Source organism: Nycticebus coucang, chromosome 3 (genome assembly GCF_027406575.1).
Source record: "Nycticebus coucang isolate mNycCou1 chromosome 3, mNycCou1.pri, whole genome shotgun sequence".
Taxonomy (NCBI): domain Eukaryota; kingdom Metazoa; phylum Chordata; class Mammalia; order Primates; family Lorisidae; genus Nycticebus; species Nycticebus coucang.
The window spans coordinates 21,169,763-21,194,031 of record NC_069782.1 but is presented as its reverse complement, the minus strand read 5'-3'; the positions used below and the strand labels follow the sequence as shown (position 1 = coordinate 21,194,031).

The 24,269-nt window shown below is 39.3% G+C and overlaps 1 protein-coding gene across 5 annotated transcripts in view; it reads left to right on the top strand.

The window, feature by feature from the left end:
* Window positions 1-24,269, top strand: part of ANO4 (anoctamin 4) — a 393,996-nt gene that overhangs the window by 303,220 nt on the left and 66,507 nt on the right. For all 5 annotated transcript variants that reach the window (XM_053585613.1, XM_053585609.1, XM_053585608.1 and 2 more), the window contains 5 exons: window positions 1,818-1,873; window positions 4,392-4,513; window positions 6,362-6,496; window positions 7,559-7,655; window positions 12,661-12,721. In XM_053585613.1, the coding sequence (XP_053441588.1) occupies window positions 1,818-1,873; window positions 4,392-4,513; window positions 6,362-6,496; window positions 7,559-7,655; window positions 12,661-12,721 (471 nt within the window). The remainder of the gene's footprint in view (window positions 1-1,817; window positions 1,874-4,391; window positions 4,514-6,361; window positions 6,497-7,558; window positions 7,656-12,660; window positions 12,722-24,269) is intronic.

The window sequence follows — 24,269 nt, the reverse complement described above, 5'->3', positions numbered from 1 at the left end:
AGGCAACATCCACTAATCTCAAAATAATTATGCTAAGTGAAAGAAATCAGATAAAAAAAAGAGAGTGCATACTATATGATTCCTTTTCTATAAAGCTCTAGGAAGTGCAAACTAATTAATAGTGCCAGAAAGCAGATCAGTGTCTGCTGCGGAGATGGCACAAGGAAAAGTGGTGGACTGCAAAGTGGGGAGATAAAACTTTGGGGGTGATGGATGTGTTTATCTTGATTGTGCTGATGGTCTCGTGAATGTGTAAGTATGTTGAGACATTTCTAATTGTACACCTCAAATCTGTTCTGTTCATTACATGTCAGTTAAACTTCAAACAAGCTGCTTTTCCAAAAGATCCCTAAATCCCTTTCCCATCCACACTCTATTTGATGGACAAGAATTGAAGCCTGAGGACAAGAGAACTTTTCCAAAGCTATTCCACTAGTCCAATGTACAGGAATTAGGTTTGTCCCTAGTAAAGTTTTTGGATGAAAATAGAAGAGCTCCTGGCAGAAAAGCTCAGTATATATTTTTCTCTGTGCCACGCCCTGGGCTAAATATGCTTCACTGTTTTTCTGTTTGAAAGTTTGATTTCCATGTGTCTTCCACACAGTGAAGATTACAATCTACAAAATAAAAAGACCACCTATGGAGTGGTAGAAAATCTTTGCAAACCATATATCTGATAAAAGGATAATACTCAAAATATGTAAGGAATGTATACAACTCCATAGCAAACAAATAACCTGATTTTAAAATGGGAAAAAGACTTAAACATTTTTCCTGAAGAAAATATACTAAAGACCAAGAGGTATATAAAAACAGTGCTCATGAATCATCAGAGAAGTACACATCAAAATGACAGTGAATCATCAGAGAAATACAAATCAAAATGGCAGTGAATCATCAGAGAAATACAAATCAAAATGGCAGTGAGATCTTCACTGTGGAGAAAAGGGAGCTCTTGTACACTGTTGGTGGGCATGTAAATTGGTACAGCCATTCTGGAAAGCAGTATGGAGACTCCTCAAAACATTCAAAATGGAACTACCATATGATCCAGCAATCCCTCTTCTGTGTACATATCTAAAAGAAATGAAATCAGCATCTGGAAGAAGCATCCGCATTCCCGTGTTGATTGCAGCATTATTCACAGTAGCCAAGATATGGGAACAAACTCAGTGCCCACCAATGGGTGAAAAGGTAAAGAGGTCGTGGCACATATCTACAGTGGAATATTACTCGACCATAAAAGGAAGCTGTTTGCAACACTGGTGAACTTAGAGGCTATCAGGCTAAATGAAATAAGTCAGATACACAAAGACAAATACTGCGTGGTCTCATTTGTATGTGGAATCTGAAAAGTGAGACTCTTAGAAGCAGAAGAATAGAATGGTGGTTACCAGGGGCTGAGGCTGGGGAAATGGACAGCTGCTGGGCAAGGGCATAAAGTTTTAGTTACAAAATGAACAAGCCCTGGGGATCTAACGTACAGCCTGGGTGGTGATGAATGTGTCACTTTGACTATGGTAGTAATTATACCATGTGTCTGTATCTCAAATCATCACACTGTATGCCTTGAATATATGTGATCTTTGTTTAATAATTAAATGTTTTAAAATGTGATAAAATAAACCAAAGAGAAACTGATTGCCCAGCCCTTGGTAGCAAAGCGTTTTTCTAATTTGTTGGTATGCCACATGGGTATGAATCACTTTTGAGAGTCTAGATTGTTTTCTCCAAAAAGTACCAACCTTACATTTGTCTTGAATATTGTGAGGATTGAGACTCAATGTTAATTCAAATGGACTAATTTGTTGTTCTAGGTCTGAATCGTTTGCTTACCAATGGCTCCTATGAAGCTGCATTTCCCTTGCATGAGGTATTGTGCTGCCTTTAGTCTTTACCTTTTTTTCAATGTTTTGTTACTAAAACCGGCTTCTAAGGATCAGCATGAACTGAATCTGTTGATATGTCTTTGTTCAGAATACATTTAATACATTCAGGGGGCAATTAGGGAGGAGTCTACTTGCCTGTTATATCTATCTCTTTCTCAATATAGATTTATTTCTATACGTCTTTTTTTTTTTTTTTTTTGTAATTGCAGGAATAGTTATATCAAGAGTCACTCAGCTGAAATCCCAAACAATAAAAAAGGGGGAGAGGAAGAGTCACTCAGCATAAATTCAGAAGAATATTTTAGGGACTTTAAGTCATAAAATTTAAAAGGCAGTAAAAATTTGCATGAAACACCAGACCCAGGGGGAAAATGTTCTTGTGTGTGTGTGTGTATACACACACACATAGTCTTTGCAAAAAATTAGTTTATAGCTATTCCTTGAAAGAATGGAAGGGTAGTCATCATGCAGAGCCCTTAGTAACCAAAGGGTGACTAAATGGAAATTAATAGCCTTGTATTCACTGTTCACTGAAGATGTTTAAATGTTAATCCTTTTGTACTACCTGGTCTTTGTCATATATAATGACTTTCATATATGTGGCTGTGACTACCCTTAACTGTTTTCTCCAAAAGACCTTGGATTGTTTAACCCCAAATCGCCCTATAGGTTGGTTTTCTGGAACATGAGCCTCATGATGGTTGAGAGATTATTATTGTTTTTATGGCATTGCGTCCCTCCTCTGGTTACTATATGACACAGAGCATACAAAAATAATTGTCACATCCCTGTCTTCCCGGACCTCACAAACCAGCCAGGGTAAAGCTACAGTTAGAGTAATCTTCAGAACAGTCTTCTATTGGAAACAAGGATAACAATTTGCAGGGTTTTTTTGGTTTTTTTCTCTTTTTTTGGCCAGGGCTGGTTTTGAACCCGTCATCTCTGGTATATTGGGCCAGCACCCTACTCCTTTGAGCCACAGGCGCTGCCCCATAAGGATAACAATTTGTCAGGAAACATATCAGAGGCTAGTTCCAACTTTCTAAGCTGGCAATGTTTATACTCTTGATTCTGAAAACCAAGAGGGTGTGATAGGTGAGGTAGACTTTTAAAATCTTATTTATTAAGAAAACTAGAAACTGTGGCCTGAGACCCTGTTGATGGACTCCCAGGAAATGTTTTTGTAGTACTCCTTTACTCACACAAGCAAACATTTTGACACAAAGGGTTGTTAGAGCCATAAACAGGTATGTCTGAACTTTAAAGATAAATTCTCCTCCCTCTCCCCAAAATGTCATGTGGCTTACTGTAGCAATTAGTTGGCCTTGCCCAGAAAGGGTGTTGGTGAAAATGACAATGACTCCCAGCCATGGTATAGTCACAGTAGGGACAGTATCCAAGCAACAGCAGGCGATGAGAGCATCTGTGCAGGGAGGTGGGTGGGAATGAAGGTGCCTGAAGAGACACAGCTACAAAAGCCCAGAGGAACTAACTCAGGGCCTTCCCTGTGACTTTCCCATCCCAGCAAAGCTCTATATTCTACAAGAAGAGAAATTTCGAGTTAGGAATAGCAGCCGCCATAATAGCATCATTGTTCTTTTGACTTTTACTCTCAGTTTAACTCGATTATAGTCTTTAATCTCATAACAACCTACAGAAGCAGGAAGGCAGGAAGGGCAGATACTGTTGCCCTTGTTTCACGTTAAAAATTTAGGAGTTTAGAAAAAGGTTAAAGCTACCTTGAATCACCCTGAGTTGGTGGTTGAGCTGAGACTAACCTGAGTTTCTTTACTCCCAACCCTGTGTTCTTTCCATCAGGAAAGGACTCTTCATGTTCCTGTGAATCATTGGCTCCAGAAAGTACCTTTTCTGATTGTGAAATTACCCTTTGCCATAAACTGACCTCAGAAAAACATCTACCTCTCTGGTAGATGTTTGTTCAATGAGGAAGTTGAATTAGACTTGAATTATTAGCATTCGGAAGTGACTTCAGCATTTGTAAATCTAGGATTTTGCTGCAGATAAGGCAGCGTGATTAGGTGACAGTTGTGGACATTTGCCAATTACCCTGTCTTCAAAAGAGAAACAGAACTAGTGAGCCTTGGGTGTGACCTCTGGGCCACTTTGCTCATTCAAACCACAGGAGAAACTGAATGAGGCAAATATTATCAGTATCATTAAATATCATTAATACCATTAATCATTAAATATCATTTTAGACTAGGAAACCAACGCACAGAGCATTTAGAGGGCTTGCCCATGGTCTCCTAGGTAAAAAGCAGCAGAACTGAATTTGAGCTTGATTCTAGTAAGCAGGAACTTCTTAGCAGACATCATCCCAGCAAGACAATGTCCAGAGTAACTCCTCAAACTGCCTTCCCTTTCCTAGAGAGGACCGTTTCTTAAAAATATTCTCCTACTCCTGCCATAAGGGACTAGCAGCACTGTTACCGGAAGGCTTTGGTGGGTATCACCTCACCAACTGTGGTGTTTCTATCCCAGGGAAGTTACAGAAGTAAAAACTCCATTCGAACCCATGGAGCGGAAAACCACCGACATCTCCTCTATGAGTGCTGGGCCTCCTGGGGTGTGTGGTATAAATATCAGCCTTTGGATCTTGTAAGGTGAGCATTTAACCAGCTGCAAATATAAAACTTGTGCAAAATGATTAGGGCAACCTGTCAACTGGGACAAACCACTGTTAGAACAGAAAGAGTCTGAAGTGTCCAGCTCTCACTCTGATCTGGCTTCTTCGCAGGAGGGAACTTGTCAGAGGACATCCATTGTTCTTGGTAAACCTGCCCTTCCTCTGATGAAGGTGGAGTTTCCCCCTAAAGGGTCTTAGGAAGGGGGCCAAAGAGGGGATATAAGATCAGCCAGGCCTCCCACAAGACTCCATAAGAACGGGTCATTCATGGGACTGTTACTGACAAACCATTTTCCAGAAAGGTAACACAGCTTACCTCTGTTACTGACAAAATATTAGTTCCCATCAATGCAAATAGGACATATGAGGTACCGTCATTCCAGTAAATAGCAGGCTTATTTTAGTTTCCAGTTAAAACTGATATCCTTTAAAGATATTTTTAATCTGCATGTCAAAAAGTCTATCTACACCTTTAACTTACGATAATTGTACAGTGAAAGTGTTTGTTGTTTTTTTTTAACTGTCTAAATCTGTCCAACTTTCTACCTTGGCAGCCTTGTGCTCTGACACCTCATTGTTTATTAAGACTGGTTATTAAGATTAGGTAATAACCCACACTTCATGGATTTCTTATTAAAGAGAAAGTCATGTCTCATTTTCTAGAGTATCTGGGTGTGTTTTGCTTATATCAGGGCCCTAGAAAAATAAACCCAGAGGAGGTGGGGGAACATCTCACTTTATATTTTATTCCCTTGGGTAGCGATCTTCCTACCACATCCCTTGTTACTTTGGCATTACTACCAAGTGTTTCTTCCCAATGTTGCAAAGGACAGTGGTGAATTATGACCCTTGTGTTGGTAACAAATGAGCCAGATGATCTGGGTGAGTGGAAAATATTTTCTGAGATGAAATCATTGTCCTTCATCCAGATTCAATACATGATAAATAGTGGGGGTGAAAAAATAAAAGTAAATTCTCTTCCCAGCCTCTAACTCATCTTATAGGATGACATTGATTAGAAGTTACTGATAATTGCTACAGGCAATACATTTCCCGTCCATGACAGTATTTTGATTAAGATTCTGTGGTTAGTCAATGAGTATTAGTCCACTGTGTTTTTAGAGCTATGCTAAATACTATTGGCAAAGACAAGCAGAAGCTGTGGTCTCTGGCTTTGAGAAATTCATTTCCTTCAGGGACAACAGGTCCTGCATACTTGAGACAACTAGAAAAAAAGACAAGACCACATGTAATTAGGCAAAATGTGTGACAGAGGCCATACATTTTACACAGATTTAGAAAAAAGGCATGAAAGGCTGGAGCTGAGCCCTGGAAGAACAGTGGGATTCGCGTTGGGCGAGAAGACGGTGTGTGAAGCATAGCCAAGTGAGAACGATGAGTAGGGACCTCACCTCCACACAGTTCTCGGCCTACAGATTGTATATCCACCTTCATTCTTGAATCTGGCCAAACTCCAGCATCTCAGCATCTCCACTGCCGTCACCTGTCACCTGGACCATGACAGCTTTCTTCTACTTGGTCTCCCTTTTTCCACTCTGGGCCCTTCCAATTCATTCTGTATTCTCAGGATAGGCTTGTGTATAATCACGTTCTTTTATGGGAGGGCTAATTCTAGCTCTGATAGAAGTAGAAGTCGAAATTTAATCCCAGATCCTCAATTTGATCCAATGTTCCATTCTCTAGGCTCACCTCATCCGCAGTTTACCAGTAAGGCCACTACAAAGCAGAGGGACCGAACACGGCATTGTAACACTTAACTTTACACACTGTGCTGTCATTTGCAAGGCTATTGTGTCTTTAACAGGCGGTACTTTGGAGAGAAGATTGGGCTGTATTTTGCCTGGTTGGGCTGGTACACTGGCATGCTCTTCCCAGCTGCTTTCATTGGACTGTTTGTCTTTTTGTATGGAGTCACCACTCTGGATCACTGCCAAGTCAGGTACGGGGAGCCCCTGGGTGAGCCTGCCTTTGCCTACTACTTAGAGACGGCTGTTTGTGCATTGAGGATGTTCACAGACTTAGACACACTGTAGAGTTGCTTTACTCTCGCTTCCTTCTCACTCACTCATGGAAAAGTTCCATTCACAAGGTTCTGTCCGTTGCCCTTGATACTATGGTCTCTACTTACCACGGAAGCAAAAGTCACATTTACACACATACAAAGACCCGTACATCCATGGAGCAAATCACTTTTGTTTGCTGGCTGGCTGAAAGTGCTCTCTTTCTGACATTTTCACCTTTCTTTCAATTAATAATGCAAAAGAGTGAACTGACAAGGCTTTCTTATGAATTATGTGTTTTTTACAAAAACCTTTTAAACCTAACCCAGAAAGACATCTTACCAACTAGCTAGTGCCTTGGCAATGGTTCACTGTTAACAAGCATTATCTTAGTTTCTTATCAGAATACAGGTTATTCATGGAGATCTTATTATAAGGCTGGACAATGATGTGAAATTATAGATGTGCCTTTTTAAAAGTAATTGCAAAAATAAAAGTGAGTGAGCATCCCCCCCTCCAAAAATATTTTACTTTCTGGTGAAATAGTTAAGGAAATGTAGTTTTCTCCCAGGATAGGACTAAAATCTTACTTCTTTTTATTTATTCTTCCATATTAGTTTTAATTTATCATGCACATAGAGATAAAGACAGGCATTTTTAGGTATCCTTCCATAATTCAATATGAAATTGCTTCAGACCTATGAAATGTTGTGAAGGACTTTTGTATAATTGGGGATATTAACAACCAGTGTTTTGCTTTATGTATTTAACTTAACTAATATGTAAAGCTGAGGAACAGACTTATAAATAAATAAGTTTATCAGTGTATTAAGATGTGCGGGAAGTTGTTTACATTAATAGCAGATAAGTCTAAGAAGCTTCCAGGGACAAAAATTCAATCTCCTGGATCTTATCTACTAGTTGAACGTTCTGGTGAAGTTGGAGGGAGACAAATCTTTCCTGCCATCAAAAAGCTGTCTTTTTCTGTTCTCTTTTTCCAGTAAAGAAGTCTGCCGAGCTACAGACATCATCATGTGTCCTGTGTGTGATAAATACTGTCCATTCATGAGGCTATCGGACAGCTGTCTTTATGCCAAGGTACTTTCAAATACGTAGCATTTTAGGTGGATTGAATTTAACACACACCTTCCTGAGGAACAGTGGGGTATCTATGTTTTATAATTTCTAGTATTTGATTCTCAAGTTAATGTTGTAGAATAAACTTACCTTTATCATTCAGTATTTTAACTCAGATGTCTTTTTTAATGTACATATATCAAGGATGCCAAAAAATGGATACACATTTTAAGAGCAATAGTTATCCTCTTCCTGCCTGTTACATGGTGCTGCTAGCATTTATTTGATTAATGCCATCTTTCTGAGTGAATGTCATACTACACATTATTCCTATGACTCAATTCAACTTTGAAAAGTCATACACAGATAACATCTCTTAAAATGTGTATTTTTCCGACATTCCTGGTATTTAAACATATATTCTGTCATTTCTAATCTTTGATTCTCAAGTTGATGTTGCAGGATTGATGTATCTCCATCATTCGGTGTTCTTGCTCAGTTATCTTTTTTAAATGCACACATACTTAAATGCCTGGCTCCAGATATCATCTCAAGAAGCTGCAGCAGGGCACAGCACCAGGGCACATGGCCAGAGTCAAAGTTCAGTTCAAACTTCAGCTCTGCTTTTTGCCACTTATTTGTCTCAGAACAAATTCTTTAGTCTCTCCGAACCTTGTTTTCTCCTCCGTGAAATGGAGAATGTGATGCTCGCTTCACGTGTGGGTTGTTAGCTGTGTACTGTACCACTGTATAGTGAGGACAGCACTTAGCAAATGGTAGGATCTCCATAAATGACACTGCTGTCATTTTTCTCCTCTTCATCCTCACTGTTGTCAAAGTGACCTGATTCGAGGCTAGCTCAGCTGCTTATCAGCTTGGCCTTACACACGTGCAGCCTTTCTGAGAATGAGCTTTCTCGTCTGTAAGATACAGGTAAACCCTGCCCTCTCTGTAGTGGCACGTCATGAGGACTGCAGAAGAGACTATAAGCAAAAGTGCTTTGAAAAAAAAAAATACAAGGCCCTATTATTTCTATTACATGTTATCACATGTCCCTTTCTCATGGTACACTTACTTTATTAAAATATCAGATATGTTCGTCAAATTCCTGGAGTTTTTTTTTTTTTTTTTTTTTTTGTAATTAGGAGTTGTGTCCCTAACACAAAACAAGAGCTAGAGTTGACATGAATGACAACTTTTCTTAGACCCGCTACCCAGAGGCTTGCCCAGATTCCAAATATGCAAGGGCTTGGTAGATTTTACTGAACCTTTGCAGTCTCTGCTGCATGGACCTGTCTAATTACTCTGCCGGCATTGCAGAGTTGTGTTTGTTTGAAATGAGAGAACATTTGATAGGCCACCCAGGATCTGCCCTGTCTATGATGTCTTAGCACTGCAGGTGGCTAGCCAGTCTGTGTGGGAGGAACCCAAACCACAGCTGTGGTTTTACAAAGAGTTCAGCTCTTAGTGTATGTTGCAAGGGACCAAAAACAAAAAATCACAAAATGCTCTCGCTATCTTTGGAGATCACACAGGTAGACTTGCATGGATGGGGACACGTTTAACAGAGTGACCTTGGAAAGTAGAGATTTGGTAAGGATCAAGGGAGATATAATTTAGTTTAAAGGTCATGAAATAAGCCTGAATGTATGTCTAAGGAATTTAAAAATTCTACTTTGAGGGAATCCCAAAAGCAGAAGTCAAATTATTTTTTGTTTTGTTTGTGCGTGTATGTATGTGTTTTTGCATTTTTTTATTTTTTTTGAGACAGAGTCTCCCTCTGTCACCCTGGGTAGAGTGCTATGGCATCATAGCTCACAGCAATCTCAAACTCTTGGGCTCAAGTGATCCTCTTGCCTCAGCCTCCTGAGTAGCTGGGACTACAGATGCCCATCACAACACTGGCTACTTTTTTTTGTTAGACATGGGGTCTCGCTCTTGCTCAGGCTGGTCTCAACTCGTAAACTCAGGCAATGCACTGACCTTGGCCTCCCAGAGTTCTGGGATTACAGGCATGGGACACCAGACCTGGCCCTATGTATATGTTTTATTGTTTTTGTTTTTTTTTAATGAATGAAAGTATACCTGAATGAAGCTTTCTTTTTAGGAGATCCTTACTAATTCTTTAAATGGATCATCATAAATAGTTTAGAGTGCTCAGATTTTATTTTGGCAGTTATCCTCTGTAACGTAAGATCTAGAACAATGGTAGTTATGATCGTTATAAATATAATAATAGCTTAGCAAACTTTATTATGTCTAATTCTCACAGCAACTTCAAGGTAAGTGTTACTATTCCCATTCTACTCAGAGAGGTAAACATTACTCATCTGTGGTCATACGGCAGTGAGTAGCTGGGCTTTGGTTTACTGGACTATAAAACACGTCTTCTTTACTGCTGTGCCATACTGAGCCACAAGACGTTCAGATTCTGAATTTATTCATAACAGTTGCTCTTGCCTAGAAACTTCGTAAAATGAAGGTGAAAAGGCCACATAATGACAGAATTGGAGTCAAATAGGGTTTCTCTTAGAGATATCTATTAGAAATGGCAGAGTGATTTCAAGGGATTATGGACACACAAGAATATTGGATCCAGTTGGAGCCCAGGTCCAGTCCAATCAGCCCAGGTCCAGTCAATCAGCCATTCTGTTGATTGAGATTGTTTTATCCTTAACACTTGTATTTGCAAGAGTCAGAAACCCAACTCCAACTAGCTCAGGTGGGAAGAAACTGACTAAATGGCACACTTTTCTAGGAAAGATACCAGGGCAGCTCACGCTACATGAGAAAGGAAGACTCACAGCGTAGAACCGCCCTCCAGGACTGCCCATGTGACAACTCTGCAGACAGGTCTCCTCAGAGCCGGGAAGTGGCAGCCGGCTGCCTGGGCCCCAGACTTGTGTCTTCCTTCTTTTATCTCCTTAAGCATATTTTTTGTGGACATTTTAAATTCTGTAATCAGTTGTCACAGAATATTGTTTCAGAAGGTGTACATTGCCTAGTTGAGGATTTTTAGTTGGGGGTGTTGTTCTCTTCCCCATATGTTCCATTATTTTGGCCTATGGGTGCCTGGTCCCTGCAGGTGTCAACCGCTTTGAGTAAGGGTCAGAGGCTAGTCTCAAGCCTAGTGAGGTACAGAGAGGGGTGGACAGAGTTCCCAGGCACCACTGTGGGCTACCACTCTGCCAGAGGATTTTAGGGGCAGAGTTGTATGTTTAAACCTGCTTAGAACAAAACAGAGTGGGGAGGAGGCCCTCTCCTTTGACTGTAATGTACCAGCCTTGGGGTTTAAGAGGAAATGGACAGAGGAGTGAACGCCCCAGGACAGCTCCAACTTTCACCAATGTCTCAACCAAGCAGGACTTTGGACATCTCCAATGTCACTCCAAGAACACCAGCACCTGTGATGCAGGCTGTTGTAGCTGATTTCTGGGGCTTGGGAGCTAATTGTCCAGTGATCCTGAGAGAGAGAAACTGGAGCAGGACTTACTATCCATCTATCCTGATTTCAAATCTGCCACCTACCTCTCCACACACACACATCAGTTCAAGGCAACCTCTGTCCCCTCCCGGGCTTTCTCAGAGTCTTTGTTTTTTGTTTGTCTTTGTGTAGTGTTAGTTGCTGAAATCTACTATCTTGCTTCTCCAGGATTGGTTGTGGCAAAGGGCGCCATCACCCCAAGATAACCCACTATCTTACAAGAAGCCAGAATTCCCTATCACTCGGCCCTTCCTAATTCACATATTCTCAAATTGATAACTGCCGCAGAAAACTCTCTCTGCAAACGTTCATATATCTTCTCCCAGGGAAGTACTCTGATTGATTCCCTATTGAATTATGTGTCCCTTGGGCACAGAGAAAAGATGGTCTGGACCACCACAGTCCATTCCAGAATGGACACTGCTGGTGCAAGCTAAGCCTTCCACCAACTCCCAGTAAATATGGTGATAAAGAGCACAGACCAACCCCTTCACTGGTACTATCAAGCTTGATTTGATACCAAGTGCCCAATATACAGCTTAACACTCCCTCTGACCCAGGAAATAGTAATAGATAAGCTTCAGACATTCAGCTCACAGTAGGTGGTTGAATGCTGCCCATTGTTCAAAGAAAGAGAAAGCATAAACTTTGGGAATAATCTGAAATTCTTCACAGTAGGATAAAACAGGAAAAAACCTTGTTTATACTTTGGCGTATTTTCCAAGGGACAGTATACTTTATAGGGAGGTATAAAATACCAAAAAAAAAAAAAAGAAAGAAAGAAAGGTTATGCTTTATGAACCTATCAGTCATCATTTCAGCTTGTCAGGGGCATTGGCATGATTTATCCTGGAGGTGGAAATGAGCCTGGCAGTAAGAATGGAGATTTTTACTTTCTGCGGTAGTATCTGCAATCGAATATATTATTCTAGCAATAAAGTATTGCTAGCTGTCTTTGTGTTATGTGCAGTAAGTAAATATAGTGCTCACCCGAGGCTTTAATAAAGGAAGAAGTGGATTTGCTTAATGGTTCTGCTCTTTTTTTTTTCCTAATAAGGCTGAAATCCAGACAGAGCCCAGTAAATGTTTGCCCAAAACTACACAAACAAAATAGCTCATTTTCAAAGGCAAACAAATGAGGCATTAAAAACAGTGCTTGGGAAGTTGGAAACCTTTCAAGTGGCAAAAAGGATGCCTTCCTGGTCCTTAATATAACTATATCCGTATACATAGGTACACGTGTGAGAGTTTCTGTAGTGTACAAGAGAGAATTCTTAGGAGCACTATTGGGACTGCTGATAAATGTTTAACTAGATAATAGCCACTTAAAGGGAACAAACTCTGTCTCCCATATCTGAACTACTTCACAATAAGAGTAACCCACTTCTTACTTGTGATCCAAAAGGAATAACCACCCCCCAAAAAAGAAACCCTGTACAACTTACCATGTAATTACAACTATTTTTACTGAACTTGAAAAAAGTTTGAATTGGAATATCATATGTGTGACATTAGCTCAATACTGATTCTTGTTATTCCCAGGTAACCCACCTTTTTGACAATGGAGCCACTGTCTTCTTTGCTGTTTTCATGGCGGTATGGGGTAAGTGCTCTACAGCCATAAAACTTGAGTTCCCTTTCCATTCTCTGGAATCTGTGCTTTTAGAAGTCTCACTTTGGATGTGAATGGAAGAAGCTTGAGTAAACTGAACTGGCTGTTCTACTAGCAGCAATTTGGTAAATAATTCATTGGTTTAATTTAAGTGATATTGTAGAGGAGAAACATGGCTGACTTTTCTTCAACCTTAAACCATTTCATCAGTGCTGCATTGTTAGAGTAAAATTTATCTTCTGTAAGAGACAAAAATAAAGTTCATAGTACAACAAAAAGTCAGAGGAAAACCAAATGCCCATCTCTGTATAAATAGGACTTTCTATTGGGAGTGGCTAATGTGTGAGTACCCACTTTTGGCTTTCTTCCAACTCGGAGGAAAGATGATTCCTCTAAACGAGAGTCTACTCACTCACAGGACTGAATTGAGTCTTTTGATAACAGTTCAAGCTAATATTCTTATCAGGCATGATGGAAAGTGCTGGAAGCATTCAGATCTTTGGAAGTAATAGGACTTGATTGAAATCTCAACCCCTTTACTTAAGAGACTGTGTAACGTTTGGCAAGTTCCTTAACCCACCTCTTTGTGAAGTGGGTTTAATAGCAGATACATAAATAATTACAAAGGTTTAATTGAATGGTATAGGAAAATATCTGGACAAATTCCTAATAAAAAATTAATGGCAGTTACTTTCGGAGAGGAGGATTCATGGAGGAAGAAGTGAATAGTGATGTGACGCAGACTTTATGCTATATATTTTCAGTTTGGTTTGAAATATATATTTCTTCTATAACATAAAATGCCAGAATCTGAATTTTGATGTTGCAAAACTCTGCTAATTTCAGGCTTAGGCTTATCTTGTTTGTTATGTCTTCTATGAATATTAGAATCTTCCCCACCTTTCAGACCCTACCTGAAATGTCATCTGTTCCAGCCAGAAGATGTCTTCTTCCTTTGAGCTTCTCACATACAGCTTGCTTTATGTCATTGATATGGAATCCATGATTATTCGCATACACAACTTATCTCCCCTAGTAGGTTAATGGTCCTCAGGGACCATTATGGTCATTAGAGACCTCATACATTTCTTCTGAAGACAGAGGGATTCATTAAGTATTTGATGGATGAATGAATGGATGGATGGAAAAAATGGATGGACAAAAAGAAGAAAAAAGAGAAAAGAGTGGGAAAAGAAGGAAATTAACAAAGTACTTATTTACAATATAATGAATGCATTTAAGTGGCCTTTTTTAATAAGTGGAAATATAAAACCATGTTCTCTTAAAGAGGCTTATTCTAGAAATGTTGTGTATTCTTTCCTACAGTATTGTTGAAGGGGTATGTTTGGAACGCTGCGATTTCAGCCCCTCTTTCCCAGTAAGCAATTGAGTGACCCAATATCTGTCAAGCCACAAGTCTATGAATGGCCTGGGGAAAGGCCTAGGGTTCTGCCCAGACAGGGACTTGTAGGGCCACCAAGATGATTATTCTCAAGAATGTAGATAGAGAAATGTGAAGGGAGATAGGGAATTGGCAGCAGGAACTGATAGTGAAAGATGCCCAGAGCTTAGGCATCTTTAGGAGGGAGGGAAAGAAGAAGAGAAAGATTGAAATTGACCATCAGATAGAGGAAGGGACCAGGAATGATTATGAAGAGGCTGAAGTTATAAGGAACAGGTCCTAGAAATAGGCAGAAGCAAAGAACTAGTGGAAAAGATACAGAATAGAGGGTGTAGAAGCCAAGAGGGGGTTGCAAGACAGTGCCCTAAAGATAAGCAAAGACAGAATGTAGCCAAGCCATGCTGTTAATGGAGTATCAGGATGAAGACCCAGGCTTTCCGGCAGTGGAGGCCTCTCAAGCTGTGGGTTTCCATGTCCAATGTCTGAATAGGTTCAGTCTTTATTCCTGTAGGATTCTTGCCGCTGCCTCCTTGATGGACCTTGTGAAATTTTCTAACTATTTGCACGATCCTTCATGTGTCTCTGTCACTTGCAAATGAAGGACACTAGCCCTAAAAGACTTTTGGTTACAGGTTAGAGCTCTCAGATCAAAGATCTCTATCTGGTTTTTCTAGAACCTATTAGTGTCACTAACCATGATCAGGGTAAGCCATCCAGGGCACAAGCTTTGCCATGATGACATGAGCAGACTTTGAAAACTGTATTCATTTATTAAACCAGTGATCCCCAAACTTTTTCAGGTCAACTCATAAAAAATGAAAATTTTTGCACAATATACTGATACATTAGGAAAAGCCTGCTCATGGCCAAGGATAAAATTGCCCCAAGCACGCTAGCTCCAGAAACCCCAAGGGATGAAGGAATTACTATTATTATTATTATTGTCATCATCATGATTATTCTTATTTATTCCTGGCATATTGGTACAGTCATATAGAAACTCTGCCTTGAGCTACTAATCTACTGTGTAGAGTTAATGCTTCTGTATAAAGAATGATATCCTGGTGACATTCTGGAAAAACTAAAATGAAAACAACTTCCTCACTTCAGTATTTCACCAATTTTTAAATAATATTTTGACTGTAATAGCAGTTTCTTCTCTCACAGTTTGCCTCCTGAGTCTGTATAGAAGTAAATGTTAGTGTGATAACATTTGTCCATAAGACAGATGTTGTTACTCTCCTCAGTACCACCATTGCAAAAGGGATTACGTCCCTCCTTTGAAAATTGTTGTATTTCATGCTGTGAATGACAAATGAGATTTTTTTAATATCCTTGCCAACCTCAGTTGATTGGTGCTGGCTGCCTGAAGCATGGAGTTGAGAAGCTTCTGAGGTCGCAAGTGGGTGTATTGGAGATTTGACAGCCCTTGTGCTTTGGTGTACGCTCAGTCAGATTCTGATTGATGCTCTGTAATAAACTTTGGGCACAAGAGAACATTTTAGGGCCACTCCAGGCAAGGCAAGTCTGGAATAATTCATCCTCTGAATTGCTTTGTTTTAGTCGACAATTTATTGCTTCAATCCTGTATTATTCCCAGAAATGTGCTAGTTTGAGCAAAAGAATGATTTGCCCCAGGTGTTTCTTTGTAGATAGGGAGATGTCTTTTGCAGAAATCCAAAACAGCCAACAACATTAACAATTATCATACTAGCATATCCTAAGTATTGCGTGTGTATCATCTCATTTAATCTCTACGACAGCCTTTAAGGAAGGTGCTATTATTATCCTCCTGGGACAGATAAGAAAACTGAGGCAGTAGCTAGAACATAGCAAAGTCAGGAGTCAAACCGCGAGGTCTGCAGAATCCCGTATTATTTCTACCCCTATGCTTCTGCTTTGGAGATCTGGATCTTAAAATAAAGGACTGTGAATGCTCATCTTGAGCCCCATTTATACTGCTTTGAGGCAGGGATGTTCTATAAAAGTTGTCAATTCTAATGGAGCTCAGTTTAATAGTCTCAGGATCATCTCTTATGATTGACAAGCTACATTTAAGAAAACAAACGCACTCTGTTTTCAGGAAATTGCTACATCCAGAGATGATGAGAACAGATGTGAGTGGTTTACGAGCTCTCCAAAGGGAAGGGGTTGATGTGTTTGTTTTGCTGCCTTTTGTTTGTGTGTTCAACGGAGAAACAATAAGGCTCCTTTTGGAATCAGTTTGGAGCAGCTGGGGAGGGCCTGGCTGTTGGGTTAGAAATCTTGACAGAACTCCTTTGCCTCTGTTCCACTCTACTCTCGCCCCCTGCTGGCAGGGCTCCCTGTGGACCCTGGAGATAGGCTGTGAGCCTGGGGCTCTGAGCTTGAATTAGAGCTAGAACACTAGCTTCCTCAGTGTTCACTTCTGTTCAGAAAGATTCGAGGGACAGGATAATTATGGACTGAATTACCTTTTCTCCCTAGAAAAAACAAATTGAGTCATTAGGGAACTAGATGTTGGCAGAGACCTATCAGGATGCAGATTATTTCCCTCTGTTCTTCATTTCTGCTTTTTCTTTTTTTTCTCTCTCTCTTTCTCTCCCCCTTGTTTTTCTTTCTCCACTTCTCTTTTTCCATTTTTAATTGCCAAAAATTAAATTATCCCCAGTAAACAGACAAAGCAAGATCCTCAGAGCTTTCTAATCAAAATGACAAGATCATGGTTATTTAGTGAAAATTTAATGAGTCCATGTGGTCCTATTAGTAACTGGTGAATGAAGTATGTCTCGTTTAAAAACATAATTTTTAGAAGAATTGGCCTTTTGTTTCTAGATATTTACACTAATTTTATCTTGTATAATCTTATCTGTGTGTCCCACAAAAATGGTGATTATATCTAACAAAAAGATATATGTTTACTGAAGGTCTGTCATGTATATATACACATTTCTCATTGGTTTCTCATAACCCATTGAAAAGAAATTACTATCCCTATTTTATAGATGAGGCTACTGAGGCTCAGAGAAGTTATGAAACTTGCCCAAGATTACCCAGTAGCTGATAAATGATGAAGTCTGAATTTTAAAGTCGGTCTGATCTGCCCAACTCCAGAATCACTCCAAAGCATGTCCACCAGGCTATGTGCTTTCTATAGGGAGTATTGAATAAGACCTCCTTCTCAGCAACCTGCAATGTCATTCTTTCTTAGTGGGAAATAGACATATACAAATGAGTAGCATGTGATCTCTGCTCTCAGAAATCTCATAATATATTAAGGGATAGTTGGTAATGATAATACAGGGACAAATCACGCTTCATCATAATGTATTGTCTTTTTTAGATGTTGCTGTACTTGGTTTGTTAAAATGTTTTTAGGACTTTTGCATCTATCTTCATGAGGGTTTTTGTTTTGTGTGTTCTTCATTTCTAGTGTCTTTTTGGTATTGAGGTAACATTGACCTTATAGAGGGAGTTGGGAAATGTTCTTCCTTCTGGAAAGCAGACTGGTAATATCTCTTTCTTAAATAATTGGTAAAATTCATCAGTGAAGCCACCTGGGCCTGGATTTTCCTTTACAGGAAGGCTTTTAATATCATCATAACTGTTTCAATGGGTATTAAACTCTGCATGTTATCTTTTTCTTTTTGCCTTTGAAGGAACCTATAATTTCTATAATTTTATCTAAATCTGTGAATTTGTAAATGTATTGGCATAAATTTGTTCATAGTATTTTCTTAAATTCTTTTAATTTCTGTAGGACCTGTTATGATATCACATTGCTCATTGCTGAAATTGGTAATTCTTGCCTTCTCTCTTCTTGTCTGTCTTTCTTTACTTCTTTCTTTCTCTTTCTCTCTCTTTCTTTCATTTGGGATTCATTGAGGGTACAAAGAATTAGGTTACCCTGATTGCATTTTTTAAGTAAAGTCCCTTTTATAATTGTGTCCTGCCTGCAAGGTGAGTGTCATACACCGTGACCCCCCCATCCCCTTCCCTCCTCCCCTCGTCCTTTCTTTCTAGAAGTATATTGATCCTGTTGATCTTTTTAAAGAACCAGCTCTTGGTTTTAATGCTATTCTATTGCTTTTTATGTTTTATTTTTTATTGATATATGTTGTTATCATCTATTTTATTCTTCAAGCTTACTTTGTATTTAATTTATTCTCCTTTTTCTCATTTCTTCCCCTGCCCACCCCATGAATAAGGAAAGACTTTAATAGAGGAGGAAAGGAAAATGGAGACTGAGCAGGTGTCAGCTCTGCTCCCACACAGTTCCCCAAGGCTTTTATTAGCATCATCAGGATAGCCAGAATGGGGCAATGAGCCCAGGAGTACTGCCTGGGGCTCTTCTCTAGTGTGGGTCATGATTGTGGGGTACACTTAGGGTCAGAATTTTGAGATATCCTTAGGGCCAGGATTATAGGCATATTCTTAGTATCAGCCAGGATTTGTGTAGAGTGTTTCTAGGAACTTTGGCTGTGAGGCACTCCAGGAACCTGTGGAAAGGCTTGCTGTTTTCTGACCTGACTCTCTTTTTTTTTTTTTTTTTTGAGAAAAAGTTTTCCTTTATCACCCTCGGTAGAGTGCCATGGCATCATAGCTTACAGCAACCTCAAACTCCTAGACTCTAGTGATCCTCTTGCTCAGGCTGTTCTAGAACTCCTGAGCTCAGGCAATCCACCAGCCTTGCCCTCCCAGAGTGCTAGGATTACAGGTGTGAGCCACCATGCTGGGCCTCTGACCTGGTTTTCTAAAACAAATGCATTCCTGTCAGAGTTATGAGAATTCCCTTCCCAAAACTCCCCACTTTTTATTTTAAGGAATAGGGGTGCAGAAATCTTTCAAAACTGCTTCCTGCTGGATGGGAGTACTGACTCTTTTAGGGGTATATGGAGGAATTATTGGAGTTAGGAAAGTTTCAGTGTTGTTTTGAGTGAGCCTGTTTTGGAAGAAGCACCTGAGTGTAATTAAGCTGAGAACGGTATTCTGAATGAACTGGATCACAGCTCATATAAGGAATGGACTTAGAGAGACACAAAATAATAACAGAAGTAAAGGGGTGATTAGAGGTAGGATCCAGGGGAGCCAGCTTCGTGAGTCAAATCATGATTGCCAGCTGTTTTCTCTTAGTCTATGGAGGTTGGCAGCCCCTTCAGATCCTTTTTCTAATTTCTTAAGGTGAATGCCTAGTTTTTGATGTGAGATCTTTCTTGTTTTCAAATATGAGAGTTTAATGCTGTATATTCCTCTAAGGCTTAGAGTATGTCCCCCAATTGTGTTTTCACTGTTAATCAGTTCAGAATATTTTCTAATTTTTCTTGTGATTTCTTCTATGACCCATGAGTCATGTAGAAGTGTGTTAATTACAAATGCTTGAGAAAGTTTCTAGATACCTGCTTATTATTGATTTTTAACTTAACTTAGAGGACATATTTTATATTTTAATCCTTTTGGAGGACCCTCAAAGAACCCAAGAAGACCTCCCATTTGCTCCTGCAATCCCATTACTAGGCATCTTCTCAGAAGGAAAAAAATCATTTTACCATAAGGACACTTGCACTATTTATCACAGCTCAATTTACAATCGCCAAAATGTGGAAACAGCCTAAATGCCCACCAACCCAGAAATGGATTAACAAGCTGTGGTATATGTATACCATGGAATACTACTCAGCCATTAAAAAAGGTGGGGACTTTATATCCTTTGTATTAACCTGGATGGAAGTGGAACACATAAACTCATAATTCTCAGTAAATCATCACAAGAATGGAGAAGCAAGAATTCTATGTACTCAATTTTGATATGAGGACAATTAATGACATAGTACATGGTAGGGGTTAGGGGAGGGGAGAGCAGAGAGAGGGAAGGAAGGAGGGGGTGGGAGGTCTCGGTGTGTGACACACCTTTTGGGGGTGGGACACAGTTATAAGAGGGACTTTACCTAACAAATGCAATCAGTGTAACCTGGTTTCTTGTACCCTCAATGAATCCCCAACAATAAATAAAAAAAAAAGGATTTGCTTTATAACCCACAATATGGTATGTTGGCAAATGTTCCATGCACATTTGAAAAGACTATACAGTAGTTCCCTTTTATCCACAGTTTCAGTTACCTATGATTAACTGCAATCCAAAAATACTAAATGGAAAATTCCAGAAATAAACAATTTATAAGTTTTAAATTGTGCACTGCTCTGAGTAGCATGATGAAATTTCACATTATCCTTCTCCATCTGGCTCAGGATGTAAAGCAACCCTTCTTCTGTGTGTTCATGTTGTATATAATACCTGGCCATTAGTCTTGGTTAGCAGCTCAACTGTTATGATATCACAATGCTTGTGTTTAATCTTTATTTTACTTAAAAATGTCACCAAAGTGCAAGAATAGTGACATAATTCAGACATGCCAAAGAGAAGCTGAAAAGTGCTTTGTTTTAGTCAAAAGCTGAAAGTTCTTAAGAAGGAAAAGAATGAAAAAAAAATCACATGCTGGGGTCACTAAGATCTGTGGTAAGAACAAATCTTTGATTTGTGAAATTATGAAGAAGGAAAGTGAAATTTAGTCATAAGACACTATATAAAGTATCAGGTAGCATCTGTGGTTTCAGGCATCCATTCAAGGTCTTGGAATAGATCCCCTTCAATACCTTCTGTTGTTGGTGTTCTATAAGTTTCACTTGGTTCTCCTTGTTCACTATTTGTTCAGGTTGTCTACATTCATACTATAGTTCTATTAGTTTTCCTTCATGTATTTTAAATTTATGATTGCTATTGTGTTTTGTCATTATGAAACATTCCTCATTATTCTTGGTAATATTTTTTGTTCTCAAATAGACTTACTTTATCTAATATTAATATTGCTGCACCAGTCTTTCTTGATTTGAATTTGCATGGTATATCTTTTTCTTTCCTTTTCTTTTTTTTTTTTATTAATTCATAACTGTATACATTGATATGATCATGGGGCATCATACATTCGCTTCATAGACCATTTGACACATTTTCATCACAATGGTTAACATAGCCTTCCTGGCATCATCTCAGTTACTGTGCCAAAACATTTACATTCTACATTTATCAAGTTTCGCAAATACCCCTGTAAGATGCACCACAGGTATGATCCCATGGATCCCCCTCCCTCCCCTCCCTTTCCCACTTCCCCCTATTCTTAGGTTGTAACTGGGTTATAGCTTTCATGTGAGAGCCCCAAATTAGTTTCATAGTAGGGCTGAGTACATTGAGTACTTTTTCTTCCATTCTTGAGATACTTTACTAAGAAGAATATGTTCCAGCTCCATCCATGTAAACATGAAAGAGGTAAAGTCTCCATCTTTCTTTAAGGCTGCATAATATTCCATGGTGTACATATACCACAATTTATTAATCCATTCGTGGATCCATGGGCACTGGGGCTTTTTCCATGACTTAGCAATTACGAATTGGGCTGCAATAAACATTCTGGTACAAATATCTTTGTTATGTTGTGATTTTTGGTCTTCTGGGTATATGCCCAGCAGAGGGATTACAGGATTGAATGGCAGATCTATTTTTAGATCTCTGAGTGTTCTCCATATCTCTTTCCAAAAGGAATGTATTAATTTGCATTCCCACCAGCAGTGCAGAAGTGAATCCAGCTACTTACCACTATTTGATCTTTGACAAGCCAATTAAAAACATTCAGTGGGGAAAAGATTCCCTATTTAACAAATGGTGCTGGGTGAACTGGCTGGCAACCTGCAGAAGACTGAAATTGGACCCACACCTTTCACCATTAACTAAGATAGACTCTCATTGGATTAAAGATTTAAACTTAAGACATGAAACTATAAAAATACTAGAGGACAGTGCAGGGAAAACCCTTGAAGAAATTGGTCTGGGTGAGTATTTTATGAGGAGAACCCCCCCGGGCAATTGAAGCAGCTTCTTTCCTTTTCTATTTAACTTAACTGTATCTTTATATTTAAAATGTCTTGCTTTTTATCTAATAAAAAAAATCTCTCTTTATCAAGAATGTTTATAACATTTATATTTAAGGTAATTATTAATATATGCCATCTTTTTATTTGTTTAGTACACAACCCATTTGTCTCTGTTGCATTTTTTCTCTATTTCAATCCCTTTTTTTGATTAATTGGATATTTTAATAATTTTATTTTATAACTACCTCTTTAATTACCTATACCTTTTAATTTTAATCTTATTGTGATTGTTTGAGGATTTATAATATATGCCTTTTTGTTTTTGTTTTTTTTGAGACAGAGTCTCAAGTTGTTGCCCTTGGTAGAGTGCCGTGGAGGCATAGTTCACAGCAACCTCAAACTCTTGGGCTTAAGTGATTTTCTTGCCTTAGCCTCCCAAGTAGCTGGGACTACAGGCGCCTGGCTATTTTCTTTTTTTTTCAGTTGTCGTTGTTTTAGCTGGTCCAGACTGGGTTCAAACCCACCGGCCTCGGTGTATGTGGTTGGCACCCTACCCACTGGGCTATAGGCACCGCCCTATAATATATGCCTTTAATTTATCACAACCTACCTTCAAATTAATGTAAGAACTGGAGAAAGATATAATTCACTTTTAATATTTGGTTAATCATGTTATTGTCACATATGTTACTACTGTTTTCGTCATATATTTCACTTCTATTGTTCCTATATTGTTTGTATACATGTTATAAACCTCTCAATATGTTGTAAATATTTTGGCTTTAAGCAGCCATTATCTATTAAGGAGATTAAAATGAAAGCCAATTATTTTATATGTACCCATGCAGTTGCTGTTCTGAGTGCATTTCATACCTTTTTTTTATTCTTATTATACCTTTTTATCTGGTATCATTTTCTTCTACCTACAGGACTTTCCGTTTAAAGTTTCTTATAATGCATATCTGCTGGTGATGAATTTTCTCAGCTTTTTTGTTTTAAAAAAATATCTTTGGGGGTGGTGCCTGTGGCTCAGTAGGTAGGGCACTGACCCCATATACTGAGGGTGGCTCAAACTCCGCCCCAGCCAAACTGCAACAACAACAAGAAAAAATAGCCATGCATTATGGCAGGTGCCTGTAGTCCCAGCTACTCGGGAGGCTGAGGCAGGAGAATTGCCTAAGCCCAGGAGTTGCAGGTTGCTGTGAGCTGTGACATCACAGCACTCTACCAAGGGCGATAAAGTGAGACTCTGTCTCTACAAAAAAAAATAAATAAAATAAAATACTCTTTGGGCAGCGCCTATGGCTCAGTGAGTAGGACGCTGGCCACAAATACTGAGGGTAGCGGATTCGAACCCCACCCTGGCCAAACAGCAACAAAAAAATAGCCAGGCGTTGTGGCAGGTGCCTGTAGTCCCAGCTACTCAGGAGGCTGAGGCAAAAGAATCACCTAAGCCCGGGAGTTGGAGGTTGCTGTGAGCTGTGATGCCACAGCACTCTACTGAGGGTGACAAAGTGAGACTCTGTCTCTTAAAACAAAAAAGAAACAAAAACTTTCCCCACTTTAATTTTTGAAAGATATTATTGCTGAATGTAGAATTCTAGGATATAGAAATCACTTTAATTTTTAAAAGATGTTGGATATAGGACTCTAATTTTAATACTGTAGGATGAAGGTCTTCAACCAGGAGTGATTTTTGCCTCCCAGGAGATGTTTGGGCAAAATCTAGAGACATTTTTTCATCATCACAACTAGGAAGAAAGAGTGCTACTGGCATCTAGGTGAACTTTGTGGGTAAGTTAGATAGCAGAATATGATGGAGGTAAAGGTAGAAAAGGAGGAGGAAAAACCTGCAAAACTCTTGCCTGATGAGTAAAATAGTAAAGTTTCATAAGTTGTGGCTTGAGATTGCCCTAAGATCTTTTTTTTTTTTTTTTTTTTTTTGAGATAGAGTCTCAATCTTGCCTCAGCCTTCTGAGTAGCTGGGACTACAGGGGCCCACCACAACACCCGGCTATTTTTTAGTTGCAGTTATCATTGTTGTCTAGCAGGCCTGGGCCGGGCTCGAACCCACCAGCTTCGGTGTATGTGGCTAGCACCCTCCTCACTGAGCTATGGGCACCGAGCCTTTATCTAAGATCTTTATGGGAAGCGATGTCTTACTGTCCAGGTGACTTCACCACTTTTCTCTAAGGTAACGCATCTGTATTGGTTATGATAAGGTTAGGCCACTGT